The 24,804-nt window shown below is 39.0% G+C and overlaps 1 protein-coding gene across 1 annotated transcript; it reads left to right on the plus strand.

The window, feature by feature from the left end:
• The first annotated feature begins 19,582 nt into the window (after positions 1-19,582).
• On the plus strand, positions 19,583-20,104 carry LOC131061876 (uncharacterized). Its single transcript, XM_057995731.1, has one exon. It carries the CDS (start codon positions 19,583-19,585, stop codon positions 20,102-20,104), a length of 522 nt encoding a protein of 173 aa, XP_057851714.1.
• The last annotated feature ends 4,700 nt before the right edge of the window (positions 20,105-24,804 follow it).

Genomic DNA, 24,804 nt, shown 5'->3' on the forward strand with positions numbered 1-24,804 from the left:
TAGAGGTTGAGTCAAAACAAATGTTTTAACCATGTGGGAGGGTTTGAGGTAACCATTAATGGTTATTGGAGACTTTGGGGATTAAGTGGTTGAAGGTTGAAAGCCTTCAATGGTTATCAAAGACTTTGAGCCATTTAGTGGTTGAAGGTTGGAAGCTTTCAAAGGTTATCCAAGACTTTGAGGGTTAATTTGTTGAACACACAAAGCATTAATTGCTTTTCAAAGACTTTGGAGTCTTTGAGAAGTGACTCCAATTTGCTTAGGAATGTGACAATATTTAAGGGATGAATTTAGGCTAATTAGGAAGGGTTTAGAAGAATCTAGAAGGGGTTTAGGCATACAAGTGGATTTTGTAGGAAAATGCAAGTGGGAGAAATTTTGGTATTTTCAATTAAAATAAAATCATTTATTTCAATTAAATGGTGTAATTTGCATTTGGATAAATATTCAAATAAATATTAATTTATTTAAATGAGAAAATGAAGATAAAGCATTTAAATGCTTGAAGACTTTGAGGGAAACCATTAAAGGCTTGAAGACTTTAAGGAAAACCATTAAAGTCTTAAGAAGACTATAGAAGGAAGCCATCAAGTTTGAAGACTTTAAAGCCATCAAGTTTGAATACTTTAAGGGAAACCATTAAAGGTTTCAAGTGGGTGAGGATAAATAGGATTTTAAATAAATAATTTATTTAAAATAGTTGTGCAACTTGCTTTTGTAGGAAAATACAAGTGGGTGGAGGATAAAGGTGATTTAAATAAATTATTTATTTAAAATAATTGTGCAACTTGCATTTGTAGGAAAATGCAAGTGGGTGGAGGATAAAGGTGATTTAAATAAATGTTAATTTATTTAAATGTGAGAGGTGGGATTTTGGGGGATTTAAATAAATATTAATTTATTTAAATGTGAGAGAATATTTAATTAAATAAATATGATTTATTTATTTAATTAATGGTCTGAATTTGGTTAAGTGAATTAAATCAAATAAATTGAATAATTTATTTAATTAATAGGAGAAGAGGGTTAAGATGAATTAATTAAATATTAATTTAATTAATTATTAATTGATGGTTAAATAATCAAATAAATACTAAATATTCATTTAATTAAGTGGACAGATTTATGTGACTACATTTGCCCCTCTTTGAGACGGTGCAGTTTATCGCATCGTTTCAAAGAAAGAAAAATAGGTGTGAAGAAATGCCCCATAAAATGTAAATTTAATGGGTGGTATGCCCCCTCGAGAGATGGGCCGAATTTTTTTTTTTTTTTGAAAAATTGGGCGATCTCTCGAAAAAGAATGAAAAGTGGAAGGGAGGTAGAATAGAAGAAATTAGAACTAATGATGAAAGAATGAGAGAAAATGGAGTGAATATGAAGAAACAACAAGCCAGCGAGTACCCTGAGGTCATGCAAGAGATACATAGCAGATGTAGTGTGGGGTTTGGATTGATGCTATACATTTGATCAAAATTGTTTGGACAATCTGGTGCAATCGGTTTAATTGCCCCGGTCAAGTCAAAGCGTGACAGTTGATGTCAGTTGGTCGCTTGGACATGATAAAGTCTGAGTAAGTGAATCAAAGTGACCTGATGTGACTTAGACAATTGATGTAATTGCCCGATGAAGTCAAGGTATATGAAGCAAAATACTCGTTGAGACGTAGACAATTGATGTAATTGTCCGTTGGATTGTGTTTGATTGGCTAATCAATTGATAGTATGTGCGTGTGATGGATGGTTGTGGGGAATCATGGTAGCCCCGTTGAGACTAGGTCATTATGATAAATGCCTGATGTAGTCTAGGATTACCATAATCGATTACCTGTTGAGACCCGAAGATACTTGATCAGAGTATCTGTTGATAGTCTAGGTGTGTGTGAGATGATGTATCTGTGCAGATAGAGTAACTTTCTTGACTTATTGGATGACTTAGGATAGGAAACACAATCCCTCCTAGTTAGAGATGGATGGTGATGAATGTGGCTTGATTAGGCTGATTGGGACACGATGTAGGGTATGTGATGCTGATTATTGAGATGGGGAGGGTGGGGGGGGGTGCAATGTTAGATAGAAGAAATGGAGGACCTATTACATTCCTATGGAAGAAGAGGAAAATAGAGTATCCATTGTCATTACTATGTATGAATGATATGCAGCTATTTATGAATGTATGGATGGATGGAATGCAATGGAATGCAATATATACAAATGAGATGGAATGATGATCCATGGTGCATTATTTTTCATCATTGAGCTTTAAAATGTTGTAAGAAAATACAAGCAACTTGACATAAAGATTCAAGATGACCAGAGTATTTCTTACATGGATTTTTATATAGCAAGTTAATACAAGCAACTTGATATAATGGATCAAGTTGACCTGAGTATTGCTTGCGGAACAGACAAGGATTATCACCGTTCATGCATGACTTGGATCGTCCTCCTTGATCTTAGGCTGATCATATCCTGAGACAAGTGCATACCGTAATAAGAGATAAAACCTTTATCCAGTTTGGATGAGGTAGGAGGAACCAAAGAAAGAGAATTGTACCTGCAAACAAACAATATATACATAAAGAATAAAGAATATGGATCCTTGGTAATGGTTCATGCTCATATGGTCGAGGTATACGCTGTAGTCAGCAAGCCGTAGTGATCTATGACTGCATTTTGCATAAGATCACGTAGCTTGGTGAACTTCCCACGTAGACACCATTAGTACATGTCCCAGAACTTCATCGGAAATAATGCGCAAACGATAAAAAACAATGCTGAAAGATCCCGATACAGATAAACAAATGAATTACTCACGAATCAACCAAGCATTTGATAGCTTAACATAATTTTCTTGTCAAAGAAAACGTCACTTTTGTCTTTGTTTTGGTAAGGAAGGATGCATCCTTGTTTTTAAAGACAGTTTCTGATTTGTTGGATGTGGATTGTGTGGTCGATTGATAAATGGTCATTGTGTGAGTACTGTGTTAATGTTGGTTTTGCATCTGCTTGAATGAATATGTACAAGGTGTTGCCATGTTTTGGTGTGATTTTCGATGGGTTTTTCGATGTTTTTGGATTTTGTGTAATAGTTTTTGAATGTTTTTGGATTTTGTGAGTCATTTTTGAATGTTTTTGGATTTTGTGAGTCATTTTTGAATGTTTTTGGATTTTGCGAGACATTTTTGAATGTTTTTGTATTTTGCGAGACATTTTTGAATGTTTTTGTATTTTGCGAGACATTTTTGAATGTTTTTGCCAATGAATCACCAGTAATGTAGAATCCACTTCCATCATCTAGATTGTAAGGGCATTGCCCCCAAGTTGGACATGATTTATGAAAAAGCAGGATGCTAGACGCATGAAGTACTTTCTTGGATTACAGATAAAATAACAAGCCATGGTTAGATGGATGGATGTGTGTATGTATGAATGTGATCGCAACAAGCCTGAAAGACAATGGAGCCATAGCCTTTACGAGTGGCGCCTGTTTGCCAGGTTTTCGCCATCGTACTTACCCAAGGTGCCACCGGAGTGGTTGTTCACCATTTGGATGCATGATTTTTCTTTACTTTTTTGAATGTTTTTGTATTTTCTTCAGGACATTTTCTGAATGTTTTTGGTATTTTTCTGATATGTAGGGGAGCCTGATGCTCTGTACACCTTAGGTATAAAATCTTTTGAGGTGCATGCTATTGATTGGATCTGCAAGCGGTTCTCCTTCTGAAGTAGCCAACTGATATGCCCCGGACCCGAATACAGCAGTGACAACATATGGGCCCAGCCAGTTTGATTCAAACTTGCCTTGATGTTCTCTATTTGGTTGGTTGCGAGGATTTTCTGGAAGAACAAGATCACCTACCTCAAATGTACGAGATCTAACTCGGTGATTGTAACTTCTACTCATGCGCTGCTGATAGGCTTTGAGGTGATTGTATGCAGCTTGTCGCTTCTCATCAAGTAACTCTAAGTCCTGAAGGCGTGAGACTCTGTATGCTTCATCATCAATGAGATTATGCAAGGAAACTCGTAATGATGGTATCTCAACCTCAATAGGTAAGATAGCTTCGGCACCATAGACCAATGAATAAGGAGTTGCACCTGTAGGGGTCCGAATGCTAGTTCGATATGCCCATAGCGCTGGATTCAATTGAACATGCCAATCACGACCGGCATCATTGACTGTCTTCTTTAGGATCCTCAATATGTTTTTATTGGATGCTTCGGCCTGACCATTGCCTTGTGGGTAATAGGGAGTGGAAAAGCGGTGTTGGATATGAAATTTCTCACAAAGCTCACGAACATCCTGATTTTTGAAAGGAAGACCGTTATCTGTGACAATGGACATGGGCACACCATACCGGCAGATGATGTAATTGAGGATGAATGAGGCGATCTGCTTGCCGGTGACTTGGGTAAGTGGAACAGCTTCGATCCACTTGGTGAAATGTTCGGTGGCGGTAATAATGAATTTATGGCCATTGGATGAAGATGGATGGATTTTACCCACAAGGTCAAGGCCCCATTGGCAAAAAGGCCATGGTGTTGTGATTGGTTGTAGTTCCTGTGCTGGTGCATATATCAGGTCGCCATGAACTTGACATTTCTTGCATTTCCTGACAAAGTAGTAGGAATCCTTTTCCATAGATGGCCAATAATATCCAGCTCGCAAGAGTTTCTTGGCGAGTGACGGACCACTTGAATGAGTCCCGCAAATTCCTTCATGTACCTCTTCCAAAACCTTTGTTATCTCATCTTGTTCCAGACATCGAAGGAGAGTACCATCAAGACTACGTCGGTATAAGATTTCGGCAATAATGGTATATCGAGCAGTTTGGCGAATGAAGGTTTTTCGTTGGTTATTCGATTGGTTGGGAGGAAGGGTATGATCGCGAAGATAGGTGTAGAACTCACCGTACCATGGGGATTCAGAACCAACAAGGCGACATATCATTTCAGATTCAGGGATATCATAAGCGGGGATCCAAAGCTGTTCTACCAAGAACTCGTAGCGTGTTGAATTTTGTGGAAGATCTAGGAGAGATGCGATGGTAGCCATGGCATCAGCAGCTCGATTCTGATCTCTTGGTATCTGCTCAAAAGTGATAGTAGTAAATGATGCCTTTAGATTGTCCACCATTTGCTTATATGGCATGAGTTTATCATCTTTGGTCTGATATTCATCTGTTGCTTGTCGAATGACTAGTTGGGAATCGCCATATACTTGTAGTTCTTGTAATTTCCATTGTACGGCTAACCTGAGTCCCGTGATCAAGGCCTCATACTCTGCTATGTTGTTTGTGCATGGAAATGTGAGCCTGTAAGACTTCGGGATGCTATCACCTTGAGGTGTGATAAACAGAATGCCTGCCCCCGAGCCGTGCCTAGTGTATGAACCATCAAAATATAGTTTCCATGGTTGTGCTTCTGTGATCATGAATATCTCTTCATCTGGAAAATTGGAAATGAGAGGATGATCGCCTATGAGAGGTGCATCAGCCAACTGATCTGCAATAACTTGACCTTTGATAGCTTTACGGTCCACATACTCAATGTCAAATTCACTTAGAATCATTACCCATTTGGCCAAGCGACCTGTCAATGCTGCTTTGCTGAGTAAGTACTTGAGTGGATCAATCTTTGCAATGAGTTGCACCTTGTGTGTCAACAGATAGTGCCTCAGTTTAGTGGCTGCTAAGATTACTGCTAGGCAAGCTCGCTCAATAGGCGTGTAATTGAGTTCATAGCCCACCAGTGTGCGAGAGATATAGTAAATAGCACACTCTTTTCCTTCTGCATTATGTTGTGCCAGTAGCACACCCAGTGCTGTACTTGTCGCTGAGATATAAAGTAACAACGGTCTACTTGGATCTGGTGGCATCAGCAATGGTGGATTCATGAGATAGTCTTTAAGCGCCTGAAATGCTTGCTGGCATCGGGCATCCCACTGAAAGCGGATGTTCTTGTGTAGCAGGTGTGTGAAGGGGTGACACTTATCAGCCAATTGTGCAATGAATCTGCGGATGGATTGAAGCCATCCTTGTAGTGTCCTTAGCTGACTGATATTCCTTGGAGGTGGCATGTCCATGATTGCCTTAACCTTTGCTGGATCGACCTCAATACCTTTGCTTGAGACAATGTATCCTAGAAGCTTCCCGGAGGTCACTCCGAAGACACATTTCTTTGGGTTGAGTCGAACATGGTATTGTTCCAGTCTATCAAAGATTTTATCTAAGATGTGAAGATGTCCTTCTCTAGTAAGTGATTTTGCTAGTAAATCATCCACATAATCTTCCATCATAGTATGCATCATGTCATGGAAGATAGTGGTCATTGCTCTTTGATAGGTCGCTCCTGCATTCTTTAGACCAAAAGGCATTACATTCCAGCAGTATGTGCCCCATGGACATGTGAAGGCTGTCTTATGTTGGTCCTCTGGTGCGATCTTTATTTGATTGTATCCTGAAAAGCCATCCATGAGTGAAAGCATGGAATGTCCTGCTGTCAAATCTACTATGATGTCAATATTTGGTAGAGGGAAGTCATCCTTAGGACATGCTTTATTTAGATCTCTGAAGTCTGTACAAATGCGGATGCCCCCTTTTGGTTTTCCAACTGGTACAATGTTGGAGATCCATTCTGCATAATCAATTGGTCTAATGAAACCAACATCCAGGAGTTTCTTGAGTTCTGTTTTGACTAGCACGGCAATCTGAGGATGCATCTTACGAAGCTTCTGCTTGACAGGTTTGGCTCCTTTTGCTACTGTGAGATGATGCATGACTAAATCAGGATCAAGCCCAGGCATGTCTGCATATGACCATGCAAAGTTGATCTGACGTTGTTGGAAGAACTCTATAAATTGAGGTTGTTCCTCTGGAGTGAGAAGAGATGCCAGATGTATGATATGAGGGTTTTCAGGAGTCCCCACATTGTATTCTTTAGTCTCCTCAATGAGAATCATCGATCGTTCCTGTTGTGTACTAGCAGGGAGAATGTCAAACCCTTCATCCTCAAGTGCCTCAGAGAGGTTTTCACCGTTGGATACGCTCTTTCTTTTTACTTTTGTTGGATCAAACAGTGCCACAGTGTGGTTTTCACTGGAAGATCCATGTTTTAATGTTATATTTTTGCAGCTGAAGGGTTTGGCATCCGCCCCGAAGTATGCTGCGCTATTAAGTTCAATGGCGAATCCAGCTTTGTGATCCCCGCTTGGTAGATTATCCCTTAATTCCAAAAAGTCAATGATAGCCTCATCGTTTTGGAAGAGGTCAAGACATGGGGGATTTGGTTGATTCCATTCGATGAGTTCAGGGTGGATAATGGGCATTACTTCATCGATTAAGTTAAGTGCAGGAGATGTATCAGTGAGGGTTAAGACAGTGTGGTGAAGGTCGTTGATGGTACTCTCCCTGTCAGAATCCGGCGTAGGATGAGACGTAGGGTCTGTGGAAGATGTTTCCAGCTCAGGTACCCAAGTGGTCTTTATCTGTGATTCTCCGTAAACAGGAATGTCTTTGCGTGGCGGAGGTGGTGACGTGTCTTCCTCATCTGAAGTGTTAAGCTGTACAGAATCAAATTCCCACTCATGTGAGTCAGTCTCTGAATCACTTTCGAGCATCCGATTGCTATACCATACTGGGATGTCGCTGGAGTTGAATACTGCAGGTGTGATTGGTTTATGTATCCTTGTAGTGATCGGTGTTGCAGGAATTGTGATGGGGTTTAATGGATTTGTCACTGGAAGTATCGGTAATGGTGACTCAGTGGCTTCTGCTGGAACTACTGGTGCCATAGATGCTGCTGCGGGTTCCAATATAGTTGCTGCTACAAATGGTGTTGCTGATAGGATTACTGGTTCGTTTGATGGGATGAGTGACATTGGTGATGGTGGAGTTGTGAGCCTTGAGGGGGCAGTGGGGATAGTGCTTGATGGTGCTTTGATTATGAAAGGTATCCTCTTTGCAGTAGGTGGGCAAAATGGTTTGCTGGGTTTTCCTTTGAATCTGAGTTTAGGAAGGATCTCTTTTTCAAAGCCAAGGCCTGTATTACCTTTGGGCTTGAATTCTGGTAGTAGAGGTTCGTGTCGTCCTTGTTTGCAGTATCCCAAAGCACTCTGACCATCATATCCCATTCTTTGCATAATGAGGAGGCCTTTGCCATATTGTTCCGTAGGAAGTGTAACTTGCGGTTTGTCAGTGGTGATGGGATCTTTATAGATCCAGTCCGCTAGGTCCTCATCTTGTGTTTCTTCCTCTTGACTCTTTCCAAGGATGAAAGGCGTTAAGGCACATGCTGGCGTGATTAGTGGTTGCTGGAGCAACTGCTGTGGTTTACCATGTGTTCTAGGAGAAGTGGGCATTTGTCCCACACAAAAGAGCTGACTCAAGTTGTATTCTCCAGGACCTTCCTCTGCGATTTTCATCTTAAGCTTTTCTTGCTTGGGTATAGGGGTGTTTGAACTAGCAAGAGAGGCGGGATTTACATATGATGTGGAGGAAATGGCTTCCCTATTATTAGGAACAGTAATTTCTGGTTGATGGCTGATATTATGGCAAAATGCAAAGGGATTTGCATCGCCCAGGATTGTGATCTCTGCACCATTATGTGGGAACTTGATACATTGATGGTAGGTAGATGGAACAGCTTGCATGGCATGTATCCAAGGTCTCCCTAATAATAGATTATATGGCAGAGGAAGGTCCAGAACCTGACAAATGATATGCTTTACCACAGGGCCCACTCGGATTGGTAGTACCACAGCTCCTTTGGATGAACGCTCTGCATCATCATAGGCCTTGATGGTGATCTTCTTGCGAGGATCCACTGATTCTATTGCATATCCCAATGCTGTGACCAACTGTAGTGTACAGATGTTTAGGCCTGCTCCATTATCTATCAAGACTCGCTTGATCCTGTGTTGGTTGACAAAGCCTTCAATGTGGAGTGAGGCGTTATGAGGTTGTTGGAAAGAAGAGTTGTCACTTTCAGAAAAAGTGAGACAAGGTGATGACTTTAGATTTCCAACCATGGCTTGAAATTGGTCCGTGTTCAGGTTTGCAGGGACTGACGCTTCTTGGAGTGCTTGATCCAAGATTGTTTTATGAGATGGTGATAGGCGTAATAGCTCTAAAATGGAAATGAGCGCAGGCGTTTTATCTAATTGTTCCACAAGATTGTACTGCTTTGGGATGGAGGTGGTGCCTTGTGGAGCTGCCTTGATGGTAACTTTGCCGCGACGCGTAACAACATTGCAATTTGAGGTGGGATTTTTGAAGGTGATAGTTGCAATTTGTTCACTGGCATCATACAGGTGATTGACAGTGTAATTATACGCAGCCTGCGTATAATCAGTGGTATCAGGACCTCGTCTGGAAGTGGAAGGACCCCTTTGATCTTGTGATGGAAGTGGATTCTTGAACATCTGATGATCATTATTGGTTGTTTTTGGGTCATGCCCTTCAATTTCAATTTCTCCTCGGTCAATAAGATCCTGAATGAGATCTTTCAATCGGTGACAATTACTTGTCTTGTGTCCTCTTCCTTGATGGAACTCACAGTGTTCAGTATCTTTCCACCATACTGGTTTGACTTGAGGCTCATAGTTTGATAGCTTAGGTAGAGTGACCAAATTTTGAGAGAGGAGTTGTCGCAACACTGTTTCAATGGGTTCCCCTAAGGGAGTGTAAGTGCGTTTTTGTTTTTGTGGACGAGGTCTTGGTTCATCATGAGATGTGATGCGACCTTGATTAAGAGGAACATTTGTGTTATTTTGAGGTGGAGGATTTTGTCCTGCAAACCGAACCACAGGTTGTGCATTTTGGACAGTCCGAGCATCCACAACTCCATCGTTGACGATGTTCTTATTCTTGTTCCAGAAGTTCGGTTTATCGCTATTGAAGCGCGGGCGAGGAGCATCTTTTGGTTCATTAAAGATTTTGATGAGTCCTTTTTTGATGAGTGCCCTTTCACATTTTATACCCTTGGTGATCATATCGTTAAAAGAGTCTGTATCTTTGACATCCAGGTGAAATTCCATTTCTTCGTTTAAGTTGGAAATGAAAATTTCCACTAGTTCTCGTTCAGGTAACTGAAGAGAACGTCTGCTAGACATTTGGCGCCATCGTTGCAGGAATACTGAGAATAATTCACCTGGTTTTTGTTTGGTGTTGCATAAATCAGCCATGGTGATGTCGCGTTCAATATTATAAGAGTAATGAGATAGGAACTTCTGGATGAGTTCCTCAAATGTTCTTATGCCACCTGGTAGTCGGGAAAACCATGATGTGGTTGTTCCTCCCAAGCTTTGGGGAAAAAGGCGCATTAAGTATGTGTCTTCATATGCAACTTCGAGACAAGCGGAATGAAATTCTCGGACATGATCGCGGGGATCTCCCTTTCCTCTATATTTTTCGAATTTTGGTGTTTCAAACCCGCGTGGAAAGGGTGGCATATAAAGATTCCTATCAAACGGATAGGGACAGATGTCGTTAAGTGAAAATTGATTGGTCTTAACACCACTATGAAGTTGTTGGGCGAGATTCTCGACTTGTTGCCGCAACATCTCCATTTCATTTGGAGGAGGAGGTGGTGGGTTACCTCGAGGAATGTTATATCTGGTGTGATTTCTACCTCTTTCTTCCTCATGGCGACTTTGTCTTTCTGATGCTTGCCTTAATTGGGCAAGATCAAAGTCAGAGGGGAGTTTGGCTCCTTCTTGAGCGAGTTTTAAGAAGTGAGCATCCGCATTGCTCCTTAGTATTTCATCAAATAATCTGTTAAAATGAGGATTATGCTGAACCCTTTCGATTGTTGAAGGAGTGGGTGTACCTGGGTTTTCATCATTCCCATTTCCTCCAAGTGCTTCTTGAAATTCATTGAGGTTGTCCTCTTCTTCCTCAATTTCTATTTCTCGTTGCCTTGATCGTGATCGGGTTTGAGCCATTTTGTTTGCAAGTTTGTGTTGAAGTTGATTGAAGATGATGATGAGTGGTGATGAAATGAAAGATTGATTGGTTGGTGATTTGTGTTGTATGGGGATCTCTAGCACTCTAAAGGTAAATGTAACCAGAATTCTTTCTTTGAATTGCTTGTTTGTTTTGATGAGTTTGGATGTGATAAGGTGTAGAGAAATCTGAGATGTGTTACAGATTTTGACTACCTAGCAATGAGAGGATTCACTCATGAACTAGTTTTAACCTGCGTAGATGTGTCTCTTAGGATGAGCTTATCCTAGATGTAGAAACAATCTAAAAGTGATGTGATGTGTTTGATTTCAAGCAATATCTAAAAAAGGAATCTTGGGACAAGAACCTCTTAATGTTTTGAGAGTTTTGGGATGAATTGATGATGGAAAAATGATGTATGAATGAGATGATGGATGTTTTGTTTTCAACTTTAATAAAAACTTTGTGTTACAAATGGAACAAACTCTACTTCTTCCCTTTCAGGCGTTGGTGGCATTTCTCGAGCTGTGTTGTAGGTGATACAGATGTTTGGGAAGAAGTTGGGATTAATCTTTCCTCCTTGATTTTTGTGATAACTCAGAGCTCTATATTGCATAAAAGCTCTGCGGTTCAATGATTCGGAATCAAACTCGTTTGTTTTACCTTGAAGATAGAGACGCATGCGATGTAGAAAGACTCTATGTGAGACAAAGATTTGTCTATTGAGATAGAAGAATTTCCTCCTTTTGATCAAAGCCTTTGAGCTTAATGGTCTTCTTTTCAAGGTAATATTCTGATGACACTTCTTCTTTCGCAAGATGTGAAGAATGGTCATAAATTTTTGACTCTTTGTTTGTTTGCACTTTGTTTTTGGTATTTTTGGTTGTGTTGACAGATGTTGGATGAATACTTTGTTTTTGGGATTGATTTTCTGATTTTTCTTTGACAAGAAAACAAAGCAAGCACACAAACACAAGATTGTAGCCTCAAAGGCACAAATGAGTATGGGTCTAGATCAACCCAATCCTTGGACTTGTTTTTGACCCTTCCTTTAGATTTATTTTAAGGTGTATTTCCAAAGCCTGAAGTCGGCTCAATTCGCACTAGGTCTGTAAAACGAACACACTTCAAACACTTTTTATCCCTAAGGTCAAATGGCCAGTTGTGATAAATTTAGCCCACATCTTGATATTTCTTCGACTTTGGTACTACATACCTTATGAATCCCGCCATGGCAGGTAAGGATGTGATATACTAAGTCTTGCACGAGCATAACAAATAGATGATCCCTATGATGGGGGAGTCACCACTTTTATCAAGCCACAAGTGACTTTTCAAAAAGCTATGTTTCTACTCAAGGAAATATGTATGGTGAGTATCTTGGGAGCAAAACCATCTATGCTCTTGCACTAAATTATACCTCAAATATCCTCAATCAATAGAACGGGTGGGCTACTACTTAAAGGTGTTTAGTCATGTTCGATGTTTTTGGACATAAGTTCATTCTGCAGTGACTCACTTAAGAGCCTTGTAACTGGTGGTGGGGCCCATTTGTCCTTTCGGCCAGTTACACTGTAGGAACAGCTATACCCAAGGCTACAGCTTTCGCTCACACCTGATTTCTATAGCGGATCGAAGGATTTACCGCTCGAGGTCGTTCCCAAGAGTATCGATCCCTTGGCAGGCCTCTCTTAAAAAGATAAAATTTGAGCGTTACTAACACCTTTCTCTTGCACCTAGGACCACGAAAGCCAAGGGAGAGGATAGTGTGTGTTAGAAGTAGGACCACTCGACCAACTCTTTGCACAAGTGTGCCAAGCACGAAAAACACTTGTTCTTTTTAATCTATCATTGCAATGTGATCTAACTATTTGGAGATGTTGCTCCAACAATCATGGTGTTCTTTTTAATTTTCAAAGGCAATTGTTTGAGTAAACTAGAATTTGAAAATCCTGGTCAACTTAATGAAAAACACGTTTGCATGAAGTAAGATTGCTTTAAAAATGAGACAAGTTGATTGTGAATTTTATTTGCACCAAAAATGGAAGTGTGGATTGTGAGTTTTATCTTGATGCAAGAAATAAAATTTGCCTTGTTGATTTTAAGCACCAAAACGAAGTTTGTTTCCTAACTTGCAAAAAAAAAATAAAGTTGTTTTTGTATAAGTTTGTGGTTCTTTTTACCTTTGAACAATGAAATTCTTTTTAAGAGCCCCAAACAAATGTGTGATTCTTTTTCAAAAGCCCAAATTTGAAATGTGAAGTTAATTTTAAACCAAAATAAAAAGTGAATTCATTTTTAAAACCAACTTCAAAAACAAGTTAGTAAAAAATATAAATCTACTCTTTAATCTAATTTAAATCTGCACAAAAGAGAAAAATAGTTAGTAAAATCTGCCTATTTGGTGGGCTTCTACAAGCCTAAATTTTTTTATTTTTTTTTTGGTTACAAGGTGATTTGTACAACGTTTTGTTACAATAGCGTTAGTCTGCGTTTGAACAGAGGCACTATTTAACACAAACGTATTAAAAGAAAGGGAAAGACAGAGAAGGGAAAAGCACTGAAACAGGGGGAATAGAGCCAAAATAATGCCAAACGCACCAAAACAGTGTCAAAATCGCAACCTGTGTGACATTTTCAACATTCAAACATGTTATTGGTTAAAAAAAAAATGATCTTTTTGGTGTTTGGATTCACGTCGGGTTCACCAAATGATGCTCTGCAAAAAGGATTAGAAAATCTGTTTGATGGCAACACACACAAGAGCACAAGAAACAAACGTTAGTGTTAGCAACAAAAGATTGTCCTAAACAGGCATATCAAGAGAGATATTAAGCATGAAATAGAAAGCATATAAACATAAAATGAAATAGCTAATCAAGATGCTCATAGTTGCTCCTCCCTTGTTCCTCTCCTCTCCAAGTCCCAAATGAGTGTAGCTCTCAGCAGCTTTTTGCACTATGGATGCTTATGGAGGATTGAGATTTAATACTAAGCTTCAAATATGAAATGAAAAGCTAAATACTATGCTAGAGTAGATAGTGATGCTATGAAAAAGCTCTATGCTAATGCCAGTATAACAACAATACTCTAAAATGCTTCTCTTTTTGCTTGAGGAGAAGGGTTCTATTTATAGAAGAAATAGGGAAATGAAGGGTTAAGATTGAGCAATCTTAACAAGGGTTAGGATTGAAAGTTGGGGATCCATGTGCACAATTGGCACCAATAAAATGGTGACAAGTTTCAACATAGGATTGGGTTGAGAGAAGAGGTTGGAGGCATTAAAGGCCTGAGAAGACCTCATGGTTATCTAGAAGGCAAGGGTCAAGTCTAAATTAAGATTACCCACTGGATTAAGAGTTAATCCAAGGATAAACCTTTGTGCAAATGTTTAAGAGATAATCATGGTCAAAGCATTAATGGCCTGATGAGACCTTTGGGTTGGGTAGAGGTTGAGTCAAAACAAATGTTTTAACCATGTGGGAGGGTTTGAGGTAACCATTAATGGTTATTGGAGACTTTGGGGATTAAGTGGTTGAAGGTTGAAAGCCTTCAATGGTTATCAAAGACTTTGAGCCATTTAGTGGTTGAAGGTTGGAAGCTTTCAAAGGTTATCCAAGACTTTGAGGGTTAATTTGTTGAACACACAAAGCATTAATTGCTTTTCAAAGACTTTGGAGTCTTTGAGAAGTGACTCCAATTTGCTTAGGAATGTGACAATATTTAAGGGATGAATTTAGGCTAATTAGGAAGGGTTTAGAAGAATCTAGAAGGGGTTTAGGCATACAAGTGGATTTTGTAGGAAAATGCAAGTGGGAGAAATTTTGGTATTTTCAATTAAAATAAAATCATTTATTTCAATTAAATGGTGTAATTTGCATTTGGATAAATATTCAAATAAATATTAATTTATTTAAATGAGAAAATGAAGATAAAGCATTTAAATGCTTGAAGACTTTGAGGGAAACCATTAAAGGCTTGAAGACTTTAAGGAAAACCATTAAAGTCTTAAGAAGACTATAGAAGGAAGCCATCAAGTTTGAAGACTTTAAAGCCATCAAGTTTGAATACTTTAAGGGAAACCATTAAAGGTTTCAAGTGGGTGAGGATAAATAGGATTTTAAATAAATAATTTATTTAAAATAGTTGTGCAACTTGCTTTTGTAGGAAAATACAAGTGGGTGGAGGATAAAGGTGATTTAAATAAATTATTTATTTAAAATAATTGTGCAACTTGCATTTGTAGGAAAATGCAAGTGGGTGGAGGATAAAGGTGATTTAAATAAATGTTAATTTATTTAAATGTGAGAGGTGGGATTTTGGGGGATTTAAATAAATATTAATTTATTTAAATGTGAGAGAATATTTAATTAAATAAATATGATTTATTTATTTAATTAATGGTCTGAATTTGGTTAAGTGAATTAAATCAAATAAATTGAATAATTTATTTAATTAATAGGAGAAGAGGGTTAAGATGAATTAATTAAATATTAATTTAATTAATTATTAATTGATGGTTAAATAATCAAATAAATACTAAATATTCATTTAATTAAGTGGACAGATTTATGTGACTACAACATCATTGCCAATTTTATAGGGGAAGAAGTAGTAAACGACCTTATGGATCAATTGGTTGATGAAATCTGTGATGATGAGGAATTGGAAAGACAAAGGGATCTCCTTGTTAATAATCTAGTAAATATTACTAGAGTTAACTTAGAAACAGATGAACTCTTTATAGCATCAGAGAACTTGGAAAATCGGCAACCTAACACCCTAGGCATTCTCTGCTCTAATAAAAGCAAAGACTCTCCGGACTGTGCTAGATTCAGTAAAAGAAGGGGTAGGAGATCCCTCGCTGAACTGAGATTAAAGGATGGAGAAGCTAGAGGTCAGTCCAAAATATCTACTCTTTTTAATGTAGGGGAGGGGAAGTTCCTCCCCACAAAGCCATGAAAATCATAACATGGAATGTTAGGGGTCTGAATGCCCCTAACAAACAACGCATCTTAAAGCGTTGTATCTCTGATTCTAAACCTGACTTAATGTTAATTCAAGAAAAAAAAATGAACGCATCTGAGATTTCCCTTTTTGAGCAAAAACTAGGGGCTAGACAACTAAAACACTCCCCGGCCATAGGCACCTCAGGGGGTTTAGCTATCATTTGGGATTCTAGAACCCTTTCGTTCACACCTTTAGAGATTAAGAAAAATTGGATAGGAGGAGATGTAGTAAGTTATAAAAATAACCTTAGATTCAAACTGATTAACGTGTATGGCCCCATCCAAAATAAGGATAAGGTGAAGGTATGGAAGGAACTTGAGTCCTTTCTAAGAAGTTTCCCGAACGACCTAAGTATCATTGGTGGAGATTTCAATGTCATCACCAAGGTATCAGACAAGAGAGGAGGAAGCAGCAAGCTTCCTCCTTCAGCTATAGATTTCAATCTTTGGATCAATAGGAATTCCCTGCTGGAAATCCAGACGGCAGTGAATGCCTTCTCCTGGAACAATAGAAGATCTGGTTTTTGTAATATTGCAGAGAAACTTGATAGGTTCTTTATCTACGATGGGCTCTCAGAGCTAAATTACACCCTGAAGGCAGAGCCTCTCCCTTTATCAGGATCAGACCATTTCCCACTCCAATTAAACTTATTATCTGACCATGCCCCTAAAAAATGCCCCTTCAAATTTGAGAATATGTCGTTTAGAGATGACAACTTTCTAAACTTACTTGAGAAGTGGTGGAGCAGCTCCATTTTCTCAAGCTCGAAGATGTTTATTGTTGCTAGTAAGTTAAAGCTTATAAAAAGGAAGCTCTTAGAGTGGAATAGGACCAATTTTGGTAACATCTTTGACAAAAAAAACCCTAATAGAGAATGATCTTAATAAGGTTAACATTGAGGTACTTGAGAAGGGGATGGATGAACATCTCTTCCTTAAGGAAAAGGACCTACTCTCTGAGTATGAAAAGATATTATCTTATGAAGAGATCTTTTGGAAACAAAAATCTAGGGAGACTTGGCTGAGTGATGGGGACCGGAACACCAAGTTCTTCCACAATAGTACTAAGCAAAGGAGAGGGGTCAACCGAATCTCTAAGATCACGAACGGCCAAGGATCCATCCTATCTAAACTAGATAAGGTTGCTTCTAAGGCAATTAAGTTCTATGAGAATATCTTAAACAATCTTGAAGGCTCCAACCTTAGGGGCCAACTCGATATTATTAAGAATCTCCCAAAACTCATTACCGATGACCACAACCAAGCCCTATTAAAGAAATTCTCAGTGGAGGAGGTTAAATCTGCCCTCTTCAAGATGAATCCGGATAAGGCTCCGGGCCCAGATGGCTTCCCCACCAGCTTTTTTCAAAAATGCTGGGGTTTTATGGGAACAGAAATCATGGATGCCTTAGAGGGGGTAAGGAAGTCGGGTAAGATTCTCAAAGAAGTCAACAATACCTTCCTTGCCCTCATTCCAAAAAAAGAAGACCCGAATAGCTTTAATGACTTCAGATCAATTGCTCTCTGCAACACTTTGTATAAACTCTTAACTAAAACCTTAGCAGCTAGACTCCAGAATCTCCTCCCCTTAATTACTAGCGAAGAACAAACTGGCTTCGTAATGGACAGATCAATCTATGACGGGGTTATTATTGCCCAGGAGGCCATTCATTCGGTTCAGCTCAACAAATCTCCGAGCATGCTAATCAAATTGGACATAAGTAAAGCTTATGACAAAGTTGATTGGCGCTTCCTATGCAAATGCTTGGAGGCCTTTGGATTTTTCAAAACTAGGATCAACCTTATCTTCGAATGCATATCCACCCCTAGATTCTCGGTTCTGGTTAATGGCTCCCCAAAAGGTTTCTTTAGTAGCTCGAGAGGGCTCAAGCAAGGTGATCCTATGTCCCCCTTCCTTTTCATCATCATGGCTGAAGCCCTAGGCAGATCCATTTCCGTGGCCAAAGAGAAGGGGAGGATCCAAGGTATTCCCATCACCAGTGGCCTCCCCCCCTTCACCCACCAGCAATTTGTTGATGAAACGATGCTTTTTGGGTAAGGTTGCACAGGGGAGGCTCATGCCTTCAAAGACATCCTTAATTCCTACATGTTGGCCTTGAGTCAAGAGGTTAATCTAGTTAAATCTGCATTTTTTGTGTTCAACATAGACCCCTTTTTAGGAAAGGAAATATGCAATGTCCTAGAAATTAGTCAAGGATCCCTTCCTTGCAAATATCTAGGCATTCCCCTTGACAGGGGCAGGAGATCCTCAAATTTATGGGACAAGTTGGTGGACAAGATCAAGTCTAGGATTAGTACTTGGAAGGGGAAATGGCTCTCTTTGGCCGGTAGGGCTACTTTGGTTAGATCGGTCTTATCAGCTATGCCCATTTACCAGCTCTCCCTCCAATGGCTATCTTCTTCCAAACTTGCTGAGATCAACAAGCATCTCAGAACTTTCTTTTGGCAAGGTGCTAATAGCAACCACAAAATCTCACTCATTTCTTGGGATAAGATATGTACACCCAAAGAGGATGGTGGTGTTGGCATCAAAAACCTACGGGATCAAGGTAGAGCCTTGGGGGCCAAGCTGGTTTGGAGATTGTTCAGATCTCCTCACCTCAAATGGGCGAGATTACTAAACCTCAAATACCTTAATGGAGATGATCCAATCCAAATCTTCAGGGAGTCCAACCCTCCTAGAGGTTCCTGCCTTTGGAATTTTATGCTCGATTGCAGAAAGATTATCTCTGACGGGCTAACTTGGAACCTGGGGCCCGAGGACAAAGCCCTCTTCTGGTCAGATTCTTGGGGAGGGTATAAATTCATTGAAAACATCCATGACTTCGAGGTCACCCGGGCCCTTTTTGAATCACATAGAGGACCCTTGCTAAATAGTTATCTCTCCCCTTCAAAGGAAGGGGCTGGTTGGCAATGGATCGAAAGGGATGATGAAGCCATCCCGGAGAGGGACAAGCATAAACTTATGTCAATTCTCAATTCTAGGAAATTTGTCTTAAGTCATGATGAGGAAAAGCTTGTATGGGAGGGCTCCTTAAGAGGGGAATACAATTCCAAGGATGGGTATTCTCACATATCCAAAGCATTTTTAAGACCTAAGTCAGAGCTTCCATTGAATCTTTGTTGGGATAGAAACTGTCTACCTAAGGCAGGTATTTTCTCCTGGCTAACGATCCAAAGCAAACTCCTCACTGCGGACAAATTTAGGCGTATGGGATATTAGGGTCCTAGCAGATGTCCTCTTTGCGAAGCAGATGAGGAGGACACCAATCATATACTCCTTAACTATCCCTTTGCTCATCAATGTTGGATTTGGTTCACCAATAAACTTGAATGGTCTGCAGCCTTTCCCAACACCATCTTAGGGATGCTCATGGCTTGGCCTCTCCTTAAGCGTGGCTGTCTCTTTGAAGGTTTATGGAGAGCTCTTCCATCATCCATAATGTGGGAACTTTGGAAAGAGAGAAATAGGCGTCTCTTTAAGAATGAAAAACTAGATGTCCTAAGAATCATCAATAAGATAGAGTCAATTGTCACTGAGCTTGTGAACAATAGACTTACCTCAGGCTCACTAAAAAATGCCTCTATATCTTATTGGGATGAAAAGATGGAAAAACGATGGAAGGGCTTGTCCTTTCCTCCCTTTGTAGGAGTAGGCCCTATGGCCAGCCTCCAATCAAGGGCGACATGCAGATGGCAGCCCCCTGGTGAAGGGTGGATGAAGCTAAACTTTGATGGGGCTGCCCGGGGCAACCCAGGGCAAGCCGGGATTGGATGCGTTGTTCATAACTGGGAAGGCAAAGAAATAGCAGCCCTTGCCTCTCCAGTTGGCATCAACACAAACAACTGGGCAGAACTGATGGCCCTGGTGGAAGGCTTGCTCTTATGCAGGAAACTTGAAGTTAAATTCTTAGATATTGAGGGAGATTCGGCTATAATTGTCAATGCTCTAAGGAAAGGGAGCATGCCTAATTGGAAACTTAATACCTTGTTGTCAAAGGCTATAGACTTATGCAAAGGTTTTCATAGGTTTACAATTAATCATATCTATAGGGAAGGCAATAAAAGGGTGGATGAGCTAGCCAACTTGGGAGCTAATGGCATCAAGCTCCTTTCTATGCCAACCTAAGACCAGGTCCTCTTCATTGCCCCAGTATCTGTCCTCATGCCTTCCCTCCCCTCACATCTCGCTTGCTTAGATCTTAGCTACCTCGGATTAGCTCCCTATTCAAACCTTCCCATGAACCCTGCAGTTCATTCAATCATATACTCATAGAAGTATTTCCATATTCGTGCTATCCCACACTTCAGCTTAGGCAGTGAGGCTTAACCCCTTGATTTCATCTTAATCTTTCCTCTCCATCCAGTTAGTACCCCCACCTTCAAGATCGCGAAGAGACCCCTCTTTTAAACACCCCTATACTCGTATTTGGTAATTGTCATCTAGATCCTCCTCGAGTTAGCCTTCCATCCAGTCATGCTATAGGCATATATTTATATCTACATACACAAACAAATCTCCCACTCCTGCAACCTAGAACCTTTGTAGAACTATCTGGGACAGAATAGCTCTCCCTCCACAGATGCTCATATTATTAGTCTCCTATCAGATAATCATTAATCTTATATATATATATATATATATATATATATATATATATATATATATATATAAGCATATCTAGATAGTTTACATATCCATATATATATCTATAAGGAGATTTGGTGCGATCTCAAACTTTCTCTAATATATATATATGGGTGTATGTATATATATGGGTGTGTATATATATGTATGGATATATGTGTGTGTGTGTGTATATATACACATGCACAAACACATACATACATTCATACATACATACACATATACAAACATACACATATATATATACAATCATATGTATGTATGTATGAATGTATGTACATATACATACATACACATATATATTTCTTCACACACACACACACACACACAGATATATATATATATATATATATATATATATATATATATATATATATATATATATATATATATATATATATATATATATATATATATTTTCAAGCATATATATATCTGGGCAGGTTCGGATCCTTGCAGGCTTATCTTTAGATTGAGAGTCATTTCTATTTGCTCAAATCCTCTAAGGCGCTTATCCATATATTCTCAGAGCCATTGTTTAAATATTCAATTATTTATTTAACCTTCTAGGAATATCTCCTCTTACCTCTCACCTTCATTCAGATAGGTTTTAAAGATTCATACAGATACTTTGTGATTTATCTGGCCTCATTTTCCCCTTCATACTAGGCTACACCTAAATGTAGCCTTATATTGTCTCGCTGCCCTGTCTAGATAAGCTTGAGGACTAGCAGGAGACTAAACCATACATTAATAAGTTTGAGTTTATAAACATGATTTCATATTTTATCGAAGTATATGCGGCATGGATATAAAGCTAATATTATTTTTGTAAAGGTGGCCTTCCTCTAAGACTTAAGCCTACCTAGTTATCTACCTCTATATTTTTCATCTTCCAAACCCCTATAGCTTGAGAGCTTCAGTTGTCGTATGAAATATTATTGCCGGACATCACGCGTCAACTTCCTTTCTCGATCAAGGCCTTTTGACAGCTCTTTGCAAAGTCGAGTTTATGTCCCCGCAGTGATGGGACAGTTGAGGTACCCTTCGCTTGATGGTTGTAGGCGTTAGTAATAATGATCTTGCGCCTTGAAGTTTGCACTCCATGCTTTGTATTTACTCTTTAGTAGTTGCTCATTATGCAGCTTTAAGAGTGCAAGTCCTATTTTAGAATGCTAAGTTTTCTTTCTGTTAAGCTACAATGGATACGACGCTCAGGCTTTTGGGGCTGAAACGTCAGATGGCCTTCGTCGGCGAGATTAAGGACGAGAGGCTGAGAGGTATTCTTGTCCAACATAACCCTTTGATCTCTGGAGCGGTAATGAAATTTCTAGGGAAGGATTTCATTATGAACAAGGACCGAACCAGAGCAAACTCGGATATTGCAGCTATGTTTTTAGCCCTTGCAATGCATTTTGAGAAGGATAGGGACACAGTGGCGAAATTATGCAAGGTCTTCATTAAAGACATTCTCGGTGAATTAGAATGGGTTATGGTCAATATAGATGAAGAACTCACAGCTCCCAAACCACGGGACTATGATATCCTTATCATAAAGAATATCCCAGTTCCTCGCTCCCCTATTCTGGTAATTGAAGACCCGGTGGCTTTTGAAGCTCTGCGCTCTGTCAAAAGTAGGAATTTCCTATTTCTCTCTTGGATTCTCCAAGTTAAGAAACCCCCACGTGAGAAGTGGCTGCAGAACTATTTGGAGGCGGAGAATATCACGATCATCCCTGATCATGTGCCTCTCCCTCGTTCCCCTATTGTCCTTTCAGCAGATGCACCAGAGAGCTCCGGGCCTCCCCCCCCCCAAAAGCTGTGCAAGAAAGGATGAAGGCCCTTTGGATTGGCATTCTTCGAGGACGCAGTTACATTATCAAAAATAATCCTTTTTGTTTTAGCAGTTATAGAATACTTAGAAGCAATACGCTTAACAGCCTTTTAATCTTTTGAATAGGAATGCCTCATAGATGATCTTTCAATACTTTTCCGATGGACTTGAGATGGTTTTGCCTCTTTGCTGTTTTTTGATTCATGAAGACATGAAGCTATATATCCATAAGTAATATATAGATATGTGATTATGATTATATAAAGGCATAATGTGGATCTTTCAATCTCTGTTTTCTTTGAAGAAATCTGCTTTCCGGGGTCTTTCTCATGCTTCAGGCATAAATATGGGGGGAAGTGTTAATTAAGCTTTGAGGCTTCGATTATAAGGGTTTTTGCTTTGATACATCTCCTTTTATTGGTAGTCTCAGTTACCAATAGTCATCCCAGGCCCTTCATGAGTACAATCTTGTTCTACAGATATATAGTCAGATATTTATAAATACATATATATATATATATATATAAGCATTAACCTATATAACTATATTTACATAAAGGAAGGTAAAATTGTTCATGTTCATTTTTTTTTTCCTGCTCCTGCCTTCTTCTAAATATTCAGTCTCCGATACATACTTCATTCCTCTCCCACCTCGCAATCTTATTTTCTTACCTTCAGTTTTAATAGGGTATAACTCTTGATAACAAAACAGGGTCATTTTTGCAGGAGATATTCTTGCCACTAATTATTTGATTATACTGGTGATTCAAAGTAGATTACTAAATCTAGTAAAACAGGGTTTTATCTATAGTTAACAATGATTGGGGTAAAATAGTAATGTGTATCGAATCTTAAAGACAAATGTTTATATAGACATATTTTAGCATTTTGTTCTGGATACCCAGTAATTCGAATATTTACTTTAGATATTAGCAAGCATCTGAACGCATGCATTTACTAGTATTTACTCACACTGATGGTATATATTTTAGAATACGAATCAATGATAGTAACTCTAGTGCCACTTGTTGAAGTTCTATATTTTGCTATCCGCCTGTCATATCTTAAGACTATGGTTTAAAGGTGGCTAACATGCAAAATTCGGGGTCTGGACAGAAATTTACATCCAGCCTGGCATTATCATACTCTGTCATCCTCTCTGCTATAAATTTATAGGGAAAGGGAGGTGGGACTGACCGAATCCCATTTACCTACTCTTGTTATTGTAGCCTGGATCTCATCCTTCTCAAGGATCGCATCCAGGAGCATTAACAAGAGTTGGTAAGTTGGAGACTCCTTATTTGGTTGGGTCTTGGGTTGATCATGATTGGGCCTAAGATAAACGAATTTGGAAACCCAACTCAGTTTTAAGTTTTATATCTCTTATTTATGTTCTATGAGGATAGGTTTCATAGGATAGTTTATTAAGGTATCTCTCTAGCTTTACAGATAAAATTTCATTTATGATAATGGACTGATCGATACTAACAAATCTGCCTAGTGTTTGAGTAACTAACCATGCAGGCCAAACAGGTATACCCCGAGCAATTAAGGGATACTATATACAACCAAAGAACAACTTCAGAGCCATGCAGGTGGAAGTTAAGGGACAAATGATTTTTGAAACTTGTAAATTAGGGCTTGTAAGAGAGGGGTAAAATAGAAACACCCCCTCCTGATCACCCTAGCCCGGGGTGTTGATGTATTAAAATCTGGAATTATTGTATATTAAGTCAGGACTAGCTGGACTATGGTCCCGAGCAAGGCCGGAGGTTTTCTCGCCTCCACTCTTTCCTACCAGCGGCCGCACGAGTGGAGTAATGTAAACTTTAAAATAATTAATAAAATTCTTGGCCTCAGCCTCTTACCGATCAAAAAAAAAACTCAACTCAAATTGAGTTTAAATATTTGTGTGGAGTCATGGATCGCTCCACATGACATGCATTTGTTGTTTGATCAACAATGAAAAGTTAACAAAGTTGATAAGAAAGTCAACCTTATTACAATGTTTGATGTATCACATTAAGTTCAACCATGTATTCATGACTCACCCATAAAAAGTGATGTGTGGGATGTGTGTTGTGTTTGAGATAGAGAAGATAAATAAAATAGTATACCTAAAAAAACAAATATTTACCCTTACCTACTATAGCATTAGAACTAAGTGTTATTTTATGTACAAATGAATCATATATTAGATATTTCTTGTACATATATCAAAGTACAATGCTTAAAACAATCAAATCTCAAGAACTATAATTCAATTTGTACAAAAGTTGATAAATGAAACATGCAAGTAGACGAGGTTAGATTAAGAAATAATAGATTGAAGGTAAATAAAGAAATA

Source organism: Cryptomeria japonica, chromosome 9 (assembly GCF_030272615.1).
Source record: "Cryptomeria japonica chromosome 9, Sugi_1.0, whole genome shotgun sequence".
NCBI lineage: Eukaryota > Viridiplantae > Streptophyta > Pinopsida > Cupressales > Cupressaceae > Cryptomeria > Cryptomeria japonica.

What these genes read in the sequence shown, in the direction of transcription:
- LOC131061876 (XM_057995731.1), top strand. Translation starts at nt 19,583, where the DNA reads ATGGAAAAACGATGGAAGGGCTTGTCCTTTCCTCCCTTTGTAGGAGTA.